Source organism: Castanea sativa, chromosome 1 (genome assembly GCF_040712315.1).
Source record: "Castanea sativa cultivar Marrone di Chiusa Pesio chromosome 1, ASM4071231v1".
Classification (NCBI taxonomy): Eukaryota; Viridiplantae; Streptophyta; class Magnoliopsida; order Fagales; family Fagaceae; genus Castanea; species Castanea sativa.
Window position 1 is genome coordinate 52,518,265 of NC_134013.1, and position 14,844 is coordinate 52,533,108.

A 14,844-nucleotide genomic window follows, 5' to 3' on the forward strand; every position below is an offset into this window, starting at 1 on the left:
TTATAGAATACTAGAAGCAAGAGTTACATCTTGTAGAAGAGCCTGATCAATAAAGCTAGGACTCTCCTCTACGCAAACAGCAAAGTCACTAATACCAATTGCATATTTGGCTAATAGGTGAGCAGGCCAATTGCCTGACCTCTTTACATGAGAGACATCCACCCTACGGAAATCCTTGAAAGCAGACAGGGAACTTAACACAATGGCAGCAACAGCAGAGGGGGGAGGAGAAGTTTCATTAAGAGCATTAACCAAAATCAGCGAGTCCCCTTCCAAGATGAAGTCATGAATAAGCATATCTTTAGCAAACTGGATGCCTACCTCAAAAGCTTTGGCTTCGGCTTCCATTGCTCCCATTGGTGCTCTTAGTTTCTTGTAGCACGCTCCCATAACTCTCCCTTCATCATCCCTTATCACCACCCCTACCCCCACTGATTTTTGTGCACCAAACACTGCACCATCCACATTAATTTTATAGCTCATAGGAGGAGGGGGAGACCATAGTGCAGGCATGTTTGTCGCCGGTAACACTGGGCTGTCCACACAATTTTGGTACTCTAGGAGGTAATCCATTGCTCCATAGACTAAAGCATTGTCATCCTTCAGCTTCCCTCCATGCCGCACCTCATTTCTGTTTGTCCACAGAGCCCAGGCCACCATAATAGCCTTCTCCACATCCCCAAGATCCCATTTCTTCTCCATAATCCCGAACCACAGCAGATCCAAAAACGATGGGAAGAAAGCCCCATGGTTGGGAGGGAAAAGTTTGGTTAGAGCCCAAACCTCTTGAATTCAAGTGCACTCCCAGAAGAAGTGACCCGAGGTTTCCTCCATTGCCTGACAAACATCACAGCTCCCCTCTATCAGCACTTTCCTTCTCTTCAGATTTGCCTTAATGGGAAGGATGTCCTTACAAGCACGCCAGGTAAAGTGACGGACTTTATGAGGGACATTTAAGCTCCAGATATACTTCCAAAACTTCCTCATGTTGTTGTCATCCGACGCCGATGCTCTATCCTCCCTATAGGCTGTTTCCATGGCTATTTTGTAAGCACTACGGACTGAAAATCTTCCATTTGCAGTTGGGGCCCAAATCTGCCTGTCCTTTGGCATGGTTACACTAAGAGCAATTCCACAAATAGTTTCTGCCTCGGGTGGGAGAAAAATCCTCTCTACAATCTCAGTTCTCTATTCCCCATTAGCTACATCAATTAGCTCATTAACCTGAGCCTCATGGTGAAGTAAGTAAGGGGGCGATATTACCTTATACTGAGATGGATTAAGCAGCCATCTGTCTTTCCAAATCTGAATTTTTTGTCCATTACCCACCTCTTGTGCAGCCATAATGTTCCTCCAAACATAGGGCGGGTTACGTCCCATTGTAGCTTGAACAAAGTCACAACTAGGGAAATATCGAGCTTTAAAGACCTTATACAACAAGGAATCCCTTCCCAATTGCAGTCTCCAACTTTGCTTCGCCAAAAATGCTAAGGATTGCTTCAATTGCTTGAAACCCATCCCTCCTTCAGCTTTTGGAGCACAAAGTTTGTCCCAACTAATCCATGCCATACTCTTTACAACCTTACATTGACCCCACCAAAAGCTTCTAATTATGCTAGTTAGTTCCTCACACAACGAATCAAGGATCTTGAAGCAACTCATCGAGTATGTAGGGATTGCCTGGGTCACAATTTTAATCAAATTTCCTTACCCACTTTCGATAGGATTTTTCTTTCCATCCAGCAAGTTTTTTTGTCAAATTTTCTTTGATATCCTTAAAAGTATTCTTCTTGTTCCTTCCCACCAGCGAAGGCAATCCAAGGTACTTTTCATGTTGCTTTATAACCTGTGCACCAAATCTTGTTTTTATCTCTTCCTTTGTGGTTGCCTCCGTATTTTTGCTAAAGAAAAGGGATGTTTTGGCTCTATTTAACTACTGCCCTGATGCCTGCTCATAAACATTCAGCACCCGTTGCAAAGCATCACATTCCCCCTTGGTCGCCTTACAGAAAATAATGCTATCATCTGTAAAAAATAGGTGAGAAATCCTAAGACCCCTTCTACATATGGCAATACCCCTCCATTTCACCCATAAAGATAGATTTTTTAATAAGTGCTGACAAACCTTCCGCACACAAAAGAAAAAGGTAGGGAGAGAGGGGGTCACCTTGGCGAAGGTCCCTAGTAGGAATAATATGTCCCCGAGGTTTACCATTGATTCTAATTGAGTAGGTGACAGAAGTGATGCACTGTCTCATTAAGTCCCTCCACGTCTGGTGAAAGCCCAATTTATCCATAATTTTATCAAGGCATGCCCATTCAACCTATCGTACGCCTTACTCATATCAAGCTTAAGTTCCGTCTCCCCCATTGCACCCCCTTTCTTTGACTAATATGGTGCATTGTTTCAAAAGCTATCAACACGTTATCAAAGATAAGTCTACCATTAACAAAGGCACTTTGTGATTCACTTATAATAAAGGGCAGAATCTTTTTAAGCCTATTAACAAGAGTTTTGGATGCAAGCTTATATATAACATTGCATAGACTAATAGGTCTGTATTCAATCACTCTTTTGGGGTTGCTATGTTTTGGGACTAAAACTATGTGTGTTTTGTTGAATTTAGGAGGAGTGACACCATAGTTAAGGAAGTCTAACACAATTTTAGTAACCAAATCACCAACAGTGGACCAGAAATGCTGGAAAAAAAGGGGATGCATACTGTCCAGGCTCGGGGCCTTCAATGGGTACATCTGCTTCAGAGCTCTTTGCACTTTCCCTGGCACAAATTCCTTGATGAGGTTCAAGTTCATATCCGAAGACACTTTGGGCTGCACTGCTTCCACAATTTCTGAAAAATTCAAGGAATTAGATGAGGTGAATAATTCAGAGTAATACTTCACAAAACAATCTTCAACCTCCCTTTTCTCCTTCTGCCATACTTTGTTGGAATCAAAGACCCCCTCAATGAAATTTTTCTGGAAGTGAGAAGAGGCCTTAGCATGGAAAAACCTAGTGTTTCTGTCACCCTTTCTAAACCAATTCTGCCTGGATCTCTGTCTCCACATAGAGCCCTCCTTCTCTAACCAACAGTTCAGCTCCACTCTAGTCTCCCTCAAAGCCTTGATTGTACCTGGAGAGGTTGCCTGCAATTCCAACTCCTCAAGTTGTCTCTGATGCCGAGATATCTCCCTACCCATATGCTCGAATTCTGCGACATTCCAATCCTCCAACCTGTGCCTGCACGACTCCAAGCAACTGAGTATCGGAAAATCCGACCCACCCACCAGTCCATCTCGACACACATCCACAAGCACACCTTCGCACCTCTGGTCTTGTAACCACATAGGGCTGTGGTCAGAAACCGATAAGGATCAGTGATAGAGTTTAGCTGATGGGAATTTCATAGACCATGCCGAAGATATTAGTGGCCTATCCAGGTGTTCCCTTATTTGAGACCCATCCCTTTTCTGGTAAATCCATGTAAACTTCGGCCTAATAAACTCTACTTCCCTCAGCCCACAGTAATTAATAACATTCCTGAACCTTACCATTTGTTGGTTAGGCCTTTGTGCACCCCCTTCCTTCACTGAAGCACTAACAATTTCATTAAAGTCTCCTATCACTAACCATGGTAGACCAGACCCATCACAAAGAAAGCTTAATCTCCACGAATCCAATCTCAATGAGGTCTCCAGATTTGCATAAAAGCCCGTTAAATGCCATTCACCCCCAATAATGTCACCCGCCACTTTTGCATCAATATGGGATTGAGAAGAGCTGTTAATCATGACTTTATTCTCTGAGTTCCAAAAAAGAGCTAACCCACCACTGGCACCTTGGCTTGGGACCACAAAACTTTCCTTAAACCCACATCTGTCCCTCACACCAACCATCCACTCCTTATCAGACTTTGTTTCCATTAAGAAAACCAACTTGGGCTTCTTTATCCTGATTGCCTTTTTCAAGGCGATCACTGTCTGTGGGTTCCCAAGCTCCCGATAGTTCCAGCTTAAAAGACTCATTGGGCCCGGTAGGGTTGCCCAGCAACCTCCGCCGATCCTAAGTGCATAGCGAATAACATACTTAACTTCTTTGTCTCCTCTTCAGTTTTCAGCCTTTTTTCCTTATCATGATTTACACCCCCTGGACTGCCCACCTTCCCTACCTTATGTTTACAGCCCACTTCCTCCTCCATTCCCTTCTCTGTATCATCCTGCATGGGCCTAGGGGATCTTCTGGTCCAACTTCCTTTTTTCGATTCACAACTTGAAGTGGGCCCATCAGAAACTAATTCGGCCCCTTTTTCACCTTTAGTTATTTTCCTTTGCCCCACCTTCCCCTCCTTAAGATTTGACTTGGGCTTTGACCAGCCTATAACAAAACCTCCAGCTAGCCCACCCGTGATATCTACTTGTCCCTTTTCTTGGATATCTTCCTCGTTCAAAACTAGCGCCAAATCCCCGCGTGTTTCCTTATTTGAACAAACATAACCTTCCACATTCTCTGTGCGATTTAACATTGAAATCTCCATGTTTATTTCCTTATCAATATCCTCAATTATCACCTCAAAATCCGGGAGAGGATTTGCTATTTTTGAAAACCCTCCAATCTCGAAATTTCCTGAAATTGCTACTGACTACTTTACTGACACTCTAGTGTTGTCCCCCGCCACCACCGCATTATTTTCTGGCAAAGACTCTAGCGTAGTACCTACCCTCGGTTTCCACGGTGTTAAGGCCCTATCCTTTCCCACGCCCCTTATTGACCGTTGCAAAGATGGATCCATATCGAAACCTTTAACCTCTAGAGTCTGACACTTGGCAGGACTGAACTGAGGGGCTCTCAGCCAAGGACCGAATTGTTGTTTGTCTACCGATAAAGCTCCCTTACTCTTTAGCCACACCTCACAATCTTTGTCATCGTGGGTGAGCATACCACACTAATAACACAAGTTTAAAAATCGTTCATATTGATATTCCACCCAGCCTTCACTAACATCATCAAACATGATTCTACGACCCCGACAGAGAGGAACTGAGATATCAATGGTAGTCCAGACACGCATAAACGACCCACCTTTCATCTCCGTTATGTCATGGGACCGAGATACCAGCCCTATAGTCTCCCTAATTACCAATGCAGTCTCCGGAGACATGAACTTGCAAGGGAGATTGTGAAGTTGGACCCAAAAGGAACAAAACTTGAATTCTAGTTTCAAGATAGTTTTTCCCCCATCGAACCACTCCAGCACCACCAGATGTCTGTTGTAAGACCATGGTTCTCCCAACAGAACTTTCTCTGCATCCACCTCTCTTTCAAATGCAAAAAGTAACACATTATTACCTGCATTCGTAACCTCGAAACCCTCTTTCTTGCGCCATAAAGGATGGAACGTACGCACCACCGCCTCCATATTCAAAACTCTCCTCATAAAAAACTTCGTTGCCACCACATAGTTTGATGTCACCTGCTTCTGTGATAGAGTAATTTTCTTGTCTTCCCTTGCAAAGAGAGATAACCTATCACATCTACGCGTTAAGTCCTCCATGCACCCTAACTCTGAACTCCACCTCTTTTTTTGGAAGTCAGAACCCAATCCCATCAGTAACCAGTTTACTATAGGGACATCTCTTCTTTCTCAAGGAGAAAGGAACCACAATACTAAAAGCTAGGGTTTAGAGAGCGCTTGGCTCCTTTACTCTAGTCTAAGAACTCAAACCCGAGTGTTTATAATATTAACAAAGATTTAGACTAGGTGTAACTTGACTTTGACTAATAATATGTGTGTGTAAATTTAAACATGGATGCAAACACATTTACTGATTAGTGAATGACTTTGAATTTTCATAAAGATTTTCTATGGAGATATTATTTTGGGGAAAATATGTATTATCTTGTAAAGGTGTCTTCCGATTGCCTAAAAAGATTTTGTCACCGTGTCTAGTCTTAAGTTGCACCAAAAATTAAAAAATAAAAAATAAATAAAAAGAGAAAAGAGAAAGCATCCAACATGCTAGTTTGTTCTAAAAGATTTCGTGATTTTTTATGAAAATTTTTATATTTTTTCTTGAAAATTTTTATTTTAAATAATGGAAATCTTGCAATTAGTTAATAAAAATTTCATGTTGAAATTTATCCTATTTTAAATTATGTTGATTTGTTTGGTGATGCTTGTGAACCAAACTACTTATCTTATTACAATGGGATATAGTTATATCGGTGCTAGAGGAGATATAAATGTCCCTAGGGTCCAAGAGTTAGTGCCCATTTGTTTCAACATTTTGAGCCCAAAAATCCACTTTTTCAAAAAGCTAGCACTTTATGTGCGTTTGGTTAAGCACAAAACGCAACTTTTTGGAAAAAGTTGCATTTTGTATTTGTGAAGAAACACGCAAGCCAATTATGGAGCTCTGGAGGTCCATAACCAAAAAGTCTATGTGCGTTCTGAAGCTATCCGTTGGGCTCTTCCGAAAATTACCAAATTAACCATGAAAAATCATCAGTTCTCACGCTAACGCGCAAGCCCTGACCTGAGAAATTTTTTTCTAGGAATAATCCTCAGAGGTATCGAAAATTACCAAATAACGCCTCTTAGCTAAGGAAAAAATTAATAATAACAAATTTTCAAATCCAAACAAAAAAATTTATAACAAATTCCCAAATCAGCTAAGGAAAAAAATAATAATAACAACTATCCAAATCCAAACACACAAAAATTTATAACAAATTCCCAAATCAGCTAAGGAAAAAAAAATCAATCCCTTGCAAATTAGGATTCCTCAAAATGCAAAACAAAAAAACATCAAAATATACCAAAATCTTTCAAATGGAGTTCTGTGGACGGATGATTTCTTGACAACGGATAAGTAATTGGCCATTCCACACAAGGGTTTCTTGCGGTAGCTCTGTGGACAGATAAGTTATTGCAGAAAAAAAAAAAAAGAAAAGAAAGAAAGAAAGAGGAGAGCTATGTGGAATGTCTTGAGTAAGGACAAAGTGGCTGGAGGAAATGGCTAGGAAGAAGAGAGGAAAGAAGGAAAAAAGGAAAAGTGTAATACGTGAGTGGAGGAGAAAAAAAGAGTGGGAAAAAAAAAAGGAAAAAAGATGTGGTGCAGTACGTGTGTGGAGGAGAAAAAAAGAGGGAAAGAAAAATGAAAAAAAAAAATGAAGAAGAAGAAAATGCTATCACAATATTTTCACAATAAATTTTAATATTGGAAAGAAAAAAAATAATTTTTTAAGAAAGAAAAAAAAATAATTTTAATAGTACGTTCAAATTAAAATCAGTATCAATTTTTATCACAATATTTTCACAATAAATCTTAAGTGGTAAGTTATTATTAGCTAATATTGGTAAGAAAAAAATAATTTTAATAGTACGTTCAAATTAAAATCAGTATCAATTTTTATCACAATATTTTCACAATACTTTCATAATAAATCTTAAGTGGCAGGTTATTATTAGCTAATATTGGTGAGAAAATATAATTTCACAATATTGATTTAAGTATGAAATAAACTCCCTTATTTAGACATTGTCCTTTTTAGTAATTTACTCCTCAAGCTGCCACTTTTATAAGTGCTAGCCATACACTCAGTTTTTTCAAAAAGCACTTTTTAACAGTTTTACCAAACACTCAGCTTTTTGAAAAATCATTTTTTTACTATGCACTTTTTAAAAACTCAACTTTTTCATTATGCACTTTTTCAAAAAGCCCAACCAAACTCACCCTTAAAAGTGGCCCTGACAATAGTTTTGAAAGTATAGAAGGGTTGGTTCATTAAACAAAATAATAAACCTATTTTTTAGTACATATTTAAAGCACATAATATTAGTCACAATTTTTTTTGGGGGGTCAAGATTTGGTAATATTGTTTTCTCCTTTTCTAGGTGAACTCAAAGTTATTGAGTGATACATAACCTTGATTGTTTATAAGATGAACTGTAAGTACATTTTTACTAAGCCAAAAAGGGGAAATTGCATTCTGGATAATTTTTTTGATACTTTATGTATGAGTTTTCAATATAGAAGCGATAAATATAAGTATATGTGAGGGTCAAAAACACAAAACTATGAGAACAATACTTGAGTTCCTGATCAACACATAATTTCTAATCAAAAAGGGATATAATTCCACACTGGGAAGATCAGATAGATATTCAAAGGCAAATAAAGTAAAAATAGATACCGTTTTTTTATTTATCTATTAAAACTAGTTTCCCAAGGCACAAATGAAGAATCTAATAGAAAAGACAAGCTCTTGCTCTCATTATTTTCTCTCTCTTATTCTTCTTTGCAAATTTTTAGGATCCCCCCACCTTGTTGGCTCCCTCCTCCTTTTATTCGCCCCCTTCTCCCTCTCTAATTGTGCATCTCATAGCTGGATTTATGGAGATATTTGTTCCATTAAACTCCTCCCTTGCCATTTCTTGATCATGAAGGTAGATTTTTGAAGTGTCTTCATAGTTTAGGCTAGTTATTCAACATTTAATAAAGTTGACCTTAGGTAAGAATATATAATTAATATGGAGGTAACTGTTACATTGAGTTTTGCATTGTCTTTTTCACGTTCCTCGAGAAAAGGGGATTGAAGTCGCATCTTCGGTGAGTTCGTTGATCTCTTCTCGGTCTGGTCATCGTATCTTATTGCCTGTTTGGGAGTTTAGAGAGGGAGGAGAGTAGAGGAGAGTAAAGGGGAGGGGAGTAGTGGGGAGGAGAGTAGAGGAGAATGATTACCCTCCACCTTGTTTGGATGTTTTTATAATTAGTAAGGGGGAAATGAGTAATTAGCCATTCCCCTTGTTTTTAACATTATAATTTTATAAATATAATAAGGGTAAATTAGGTAATTTACTTTATCAATAATTTTATGTGCTCTACTCTCCCTCCAAATCTCTCCAATTTGGGGGAATTAAAAATGAGGGGGTTGGAGGTAGTTGAAACTCCTTCAAACCCCTTCAAACCCCTCCCCCTCCTTCCTTAAAAAACTCTCAAACAAGGTAATTGAATTACTCCCCTTCCCTCTACTCTACTCCCCCTCCTTTTTTAAACATCCAAACAGACCATTAGAGTACAATTTCTCAGATTTCCTTGGTAGTTGCTTTAAATGAGCTATCTTTTCTTGGGCTTGGGCTTTTCTAAGCTGGGACCCAGGCTGAGGTCTTCTTTCAGGAATGTTTCCTCATCTCCGTGGGGCAGCTGTGTTCCAACCCCCTCCCCCTCCCCGCCTCCCACAATATCTTCTTTTGTTGGGACGTGGCGTAATTCTACATTAAATGCTCCTTACACGACCCTTCGCCCCTATCATTGATGTGCTACACGTGTCCAAATGGATGGTTAGATGGTGCTATGGGGTTGGAAGGGCGCGAGAGCCCAAGAGCCATGGCCTCTTTTCCCACTCGTCTTAATCCTATTTAAAGAGGGAACCTAGGCTAGTTTCTCGGTTCCCATTTCTTCACTCCTTAGGCTTGTTTCTGAGAGAGTGCTTAACCATTGAGAAAGTTTATCCTTCCCAAGGTGTCCAGCCCGTGTTTTTCTTTGCCTAGGTAAATTTCCTCTCCAATTTTTTCATTCTTCCAGTTTGCTCTTGTTTTTCTTCACTTTCAGTAGTAGAATGGGTAGATTTAGATCTTTAGTTGGTGCCCCTAAGAGGTTAGTTGTATTTAGGGCCAACTACGGGATCAATGATGATGTTAGGGTGAGTTATTGTCACGATGACTATGTAGATTTTAGGAGAGGGACAGAGACTATAATCATTCCTTTATTTGCATTCATAGGGGGGGGGGGGGGGGGGGGGTTAGAAACTTAGAATCCCAATGTGTAAGCTTCTTACTAACTTTTTGAGACATTTCAGCATACGTCCTGTCTAGTGTACCCAGGGGCAAAGCCAACATGGGGCAAGGGGGGGCACTTATAGTTACTGTGTTGGTGATACATTCTTAAAGAGTTTGACACTTTGACCCCTCTGATTAAAGCAGCCCCATTCCCACCTTAAAGAAACAAACCAAAAATAAGGGATAAAGCTCCCCTGACATGCCTAAGTCCTAACCCTCATATCTTTTTTTTTTCTTAGTTTTTATATTGTACAATGTTTTTTACACTTTTATTTTTAACCTATTTCACTATTCAAAGCATTTGCCTTTCCTACTTATCTCATAAATGACTTATCCCATAAATGAATATGAAATGCCATTATCTCTTAACTTTTTTTTACAGTTTCAAAATCTAAATTTTTGTTATAAACTTAAATTTTAAATACTTAGAAGGATAGAGAAATAGATGTTGAATTTTACATATTTTAAGAAGCAATCAAACAATAAGACATATATACAACTTTACAAGTATTTGCTATACTCTTAATATTTTTAGATTTCACAAATAAATAAATAAAACTTTTAGATGAATTTGTTTTCTTAATTTATTTTAAGGAATCAAATTATATGTCCAAACTTTATGTATTTATATTAATATCTTCTTTCAACTGTTAGTAACTATGAATTGATTATTTTTGTTTCTTTCTTTTAACAATATGAAACATATACTTGTAATTACAATTGTTTTTTTACAATTTATTTTGTTACTGTTATGGATTAATATATTTAAATTAATTTTTCTTTCAATATTATCTTTTAATCTTGCCTCCCTAGACAGAAATCTTGGGTCTGCCACTAAGTGTGCCCGAAACATTTTTAGAGTAGTTAGTAGTGTAGTTGAGCTCAGTAGGAGGCTCGGGCTCAATCTCATCAAGCATAATATCAACTTTGTATATAATTGCCAAGATAGCTCTAAAACCTCAAGTTTCTATCTTAAAAGTAGTCACGGGAAGGTGAGGTTGATCTCGTGCCTCCCAGGTTCCGACAAGGATACAGAGGGAGACTTTCTTGTGATCACAGAGAATAGGGATCCCAACAAGTTGCCTTTCCTGATATCCTAGGGTTGAGTAGGCCAATAGGAGTTTAGGAGTGTATTTTTTAACATCCAATGTCTCGGCTTGATACTAGGCTTGTTTTGCTAACCCTATTGTTTCACTTTGTAGCTGATTTTGCCTTCAAGAAGAATTGATAGTTGATTAACTCCACTGATCTCAAAATTCAGTCTTCGATCTAATTGCACTCCAATGGTCAGTTGCGAGCAACGCATCGTATTCTCGGATACACTCTCGTGTACTGGAGCTTCCAAAACGCTCTTAAGGCGATCAAGGCCAAAGATCCTAAGCTACCTTTTATCGACATCCACATTAAAGGGTATGTTCTTTCCTTGGTTCAGATTGAGTGCATCACTTCGTCGGGCTAGCAAAGCCGTTCACCTCCACCATTTACCCCAGACAACCTCAGTGTTACGGTAGCCATTCCTACTGCTTAACAGTTTAAAAGGAGGAGAAGGGAATCAGAAAGGGTTCCATCCAAGGATCTTCTAACTAAGGAAACAAATCCCATCGAAGGCATCCCCCTAGATATGTCGTTCCAAAGGCGCAATGTATCCCTTGTCGAGGTGTTGGGTGGACCTTGTATAGCCTAGGTCCAAACCCTAACTCCAAATGTTCAACCTCCTCCTACTACGCCTGCCCAAGAAGCACGGGGTGGAAGGAAACACCCAAGGCGAGAGGACACAAGGGACATTTGCTTTTGTTGGACTACTCTGGTTATGGAGTGATAATAGTTTAGATCATCATCAAATTAACCAAGCACTTAAAGTGGATTTAAGTAAACACCATAATAAAAATTTAAACTAAATAAGCACACCAGAGAGACTAATTAAAGTAGTTCAGGAAGTACAGACCAACATAAAATGTTACTTATTAGGTTAAAATATTTTACAACTTCAGACATCCATAAGCTCATCATCGCTTCACTTCATCACTTCAAACCTGCACAACACCATATTGCATCACACTTGATCCATCTTTGGCAATGAAAAAACAAAAAATAATAAAATCAGAAACCCAAAATGAAATAATAGTAAATAAAACACTAATCTGAATTAGTATTTCTTACCAACCATGTCAAAACTGAAACACGAGCATTCCGCTCTCCCATTTGGTGAACACAACATACTGTTTTTCCATGTGGGAAATCTCAGGATTCTGATCAAAGAGTGCGCTGCACTCTATGTAGAAAGCCCTTTCAATCAGCGTGTTCGTTTGGGGAGCTTTGGGTTGGTACTCTCCAGCTACCTCAACATTGCCAATGCAAACTATTGCAACAAAACTAAGACCATTGTTAAGGCAATACAAAAAATTACCCAAAGCTACGTCCTAGATTGCACCCAAGTTCACATCACTAAACATGAGTTGAACCCAAGTTCACATCACTATACAAATGCTCTTGAGATGAACCCATTCGGTTTCGCCCGCAAGCTCTTCTCTTAGGCATTGAACACCGGAAGGCCTTTAGCATTGGGGTTTTTCCCACCCTACGAAAGTAGAAATAAATCATGCGACATGTTTTGAAATCCCCAATTGCAAGGAACCCTTTGGGAACTAGGATGTCATAGAAGATTTGCTTGTAAGTCCTCAGATTAGATCCCTCATGGTAATTTTCCATTTGAAGAGTTCCGTCAAAATCAACGTCGGATGGTGCTTGCAGTTTGATCTATGTGGGTGGGTAGGGTCTTTCCAAGTTAAAGCCGGGGGCAATGCATTTGCAGGTGCTTGAGCATCATGTGCTTGCTTACTCAACCTTTGGTTATTTCGATTATGATGAAAGAATTAATGGGAGATTGAGTGCTAATTATACAACATCATATGATAGATAACACTGAACATACATACAAAAATTATAATAGAGCAGAAGGAAAAGGAGAAATACCTGGACAATGAAAACCCTATCAGACAAAAAGATCCAATTATCCATGGTGGAGTTGTGGATAAAAAAACTGCACATATGGTGCTCTCTTATAGTGAGATCTGTCATAGAGAGTGATGTAAGAAAGTAAGAACCATTATCCATGAAAGCTAATAAAATTGGACTAATAGCCAAAGCTTTTAGGACCTCCTCTGGGAAATAGAAATTGAGTTTATAACCAGTAGCTAGTTAATTAGCAAATTGGCAAAAAATTTAGACGTAAACCTAAAGATTTTCAAACCTCTACAAGGAGAAATTAAAACCAAAAATTGATTTCTCTCTAATCTCTCTCTTCTTTCTTTTTGTTCAACTAACATTGCCCTAAAACAACATTGGACCTACAAGTTAAAAGTTGTTGCAATAGTAACTTAAAAGTGGTAAATTATTGCAATAATTTATTATTATTGGTTGCAATAGAGTCTTTAATACTTTACTGCATTAGGAAAATTTGTTGCAATAATTTGATATCAATTATTTTTGAAATCTATTACAATGAAAATTTCAAAGTGATAGCTTATTGCAATAAATATGTTATTGTAATAACTTAACATCAATTATTTTACAATCTATTGCAATGACAAGCACAAAGCTGTAACAAAGATATCATTGCAATAACTTGATATCAATTATTTTAGACTTTCAAGTCAAATAAGATTAAGACAAAAAATTCCAATCCATATCAAGCATTGTTAAACAAGGAATTAACCAAGTAATCAGTCGTAACATAGCACCTTTTTTTTTTTCCTTTTTTTGAGAATCATAAAGGAGCACCTAATATGTAATTATTCACTCATTTTACACATTTCATTTAAAGTGTTGCACCTCTTGAATCATCATGTAGCAATCTAGGTGTATGTGTGTAAAACTCCGTCCTAGAAATTTAATCCCTAGCAACTGCCCCTCCATCCACAAGAACTTATATTTGTGACCACCCAACCTCACTCTTGTAGCAAAACCAAGCTTATTGTTAAAGCAATTCAAAAAAATTGGTGGAGTAGCTTTCTAGAATTCAACCATGTTCACATCAGTGATCTTGAGAAGCTTTTCCTTCAAATCTATTCAGGGTACAAATGGCCCTGGGAACGCAAACAAATTGGATCCTGGAGCATTGTCATCTAAAAAGGGGTCAAGGACTGGACCACCTTCAGCACTAGCGCCACAAGAAAAAACAATTTAAAATAATAAAAAAATTATTGCAATAGTTGATGCAAAGTATTGCAATAAAATTTGAGATACTAGATTTGTGTAACAAAAAATTTCAATACAATAAACTCTAGATATTTTAATGACAATTTTAATACAATGATATATATGTTGTTGTAATAAACAATTTACTACTTTGAATATCTTGCAATAATAAAATATTATTTCACGAATCTTATCGTAATAGATAATTTATTGCAGCGACGTATTCAATATAATTTTCTAAAAGCGTTCTCGAATTTCGGTGTTGCGCACTTTACATTGGTAGAGCTTATGGTTTTAAAAATCAGACCGGACCAGCGGGAACCAGACACCAATCCAGTCTGATTATTCATAAAAATCAGAAAATAAAGAAAAATTGAAAATAACTGGTAACCGTGGGTTTAAACGAAAAAATCGAGAATCGGAATGGTTGAACCGATTTTGCAACGGTTCTGCAAAATGGGTGAAACAAATCTAAAACCAAACGTTTTGCAGCAAAGATCTTTTTTTTTTTCCTTAGATCCGCGTCTACCTATGATGATTGAAGACTTTGGCGAACATGACATCAAAGCTAGCCTCTTGAGCCGTCAAAATTCCTAACCTTGCCTAAAAACACACATCTTCACAAAGAGAGAGGCAAAGAGAAAACACTCAAACAGAGATCTTCATAGACAAATAGAGAGAAAAGATGGTTGAAAATATTTGTTTGGATGTGAGAGAGGAGGACCACAATACACACGATATATAATTGATCAATTTTTCTTATGAGAGCTTCTTCTTAGTTTGTAAGAGAGAGACTAGATTACACAAT

At 38.2% G+C, this 14,844-nt stretch overlaps 2 protein-coding genes and 1 long non-coding RNA gene across 3 annotated transcripts; all 3 read right to left on the bottom strand.

Moving 5' to 3' along the window:
- Window positions 1–702, bottom strand: LOC142629445 (uncharacterized). Its single transcript, XM_075803435.1, has one exon. It carries the CDS (start codon window positions 700–702, stop codon window positions 1–3), a length of 702 nt encoding a protein of 233 aa, XP_075659550.1.
- Window positions 703–1,933: 1,231 nt separating this feature from the next.
- Window positions 1,934–4,026, bottom strand: LOC142629462 (uncharacterized). The gene is made up of 3 exons (XM_075803459.1): window positions 3,548–4,026; window positions 2,724–3,352; window positions 1,934–2,025 (listed from the first exon to the last, which is right to left on the bottom strand). Exons 1-3 carry the CDS (start codon window positions 4,024–4,026, stop codon window positions 1,934–1,936), a joined length of 1,200 nt encoding a protein of 399 aa, XP_075659574.1.
- Window positions 4,027–12,550: 8,524 nt separating this feature from the next.
- LOC142643053 (uncharacterized) lies at window positions 12,551–14,844 on the bottom strand. The gene is made up of 3 exons (XR_012845812.1): window positions 14,566–14,844; window positions 12,813–12,910; window positions 12,551–12,683 (listed from the first exon to the last, which is right to left on the bottom strand). It is a non-coding gene; the product is annotated as an uncharacterized LOC142643053 (long non-coding RNA).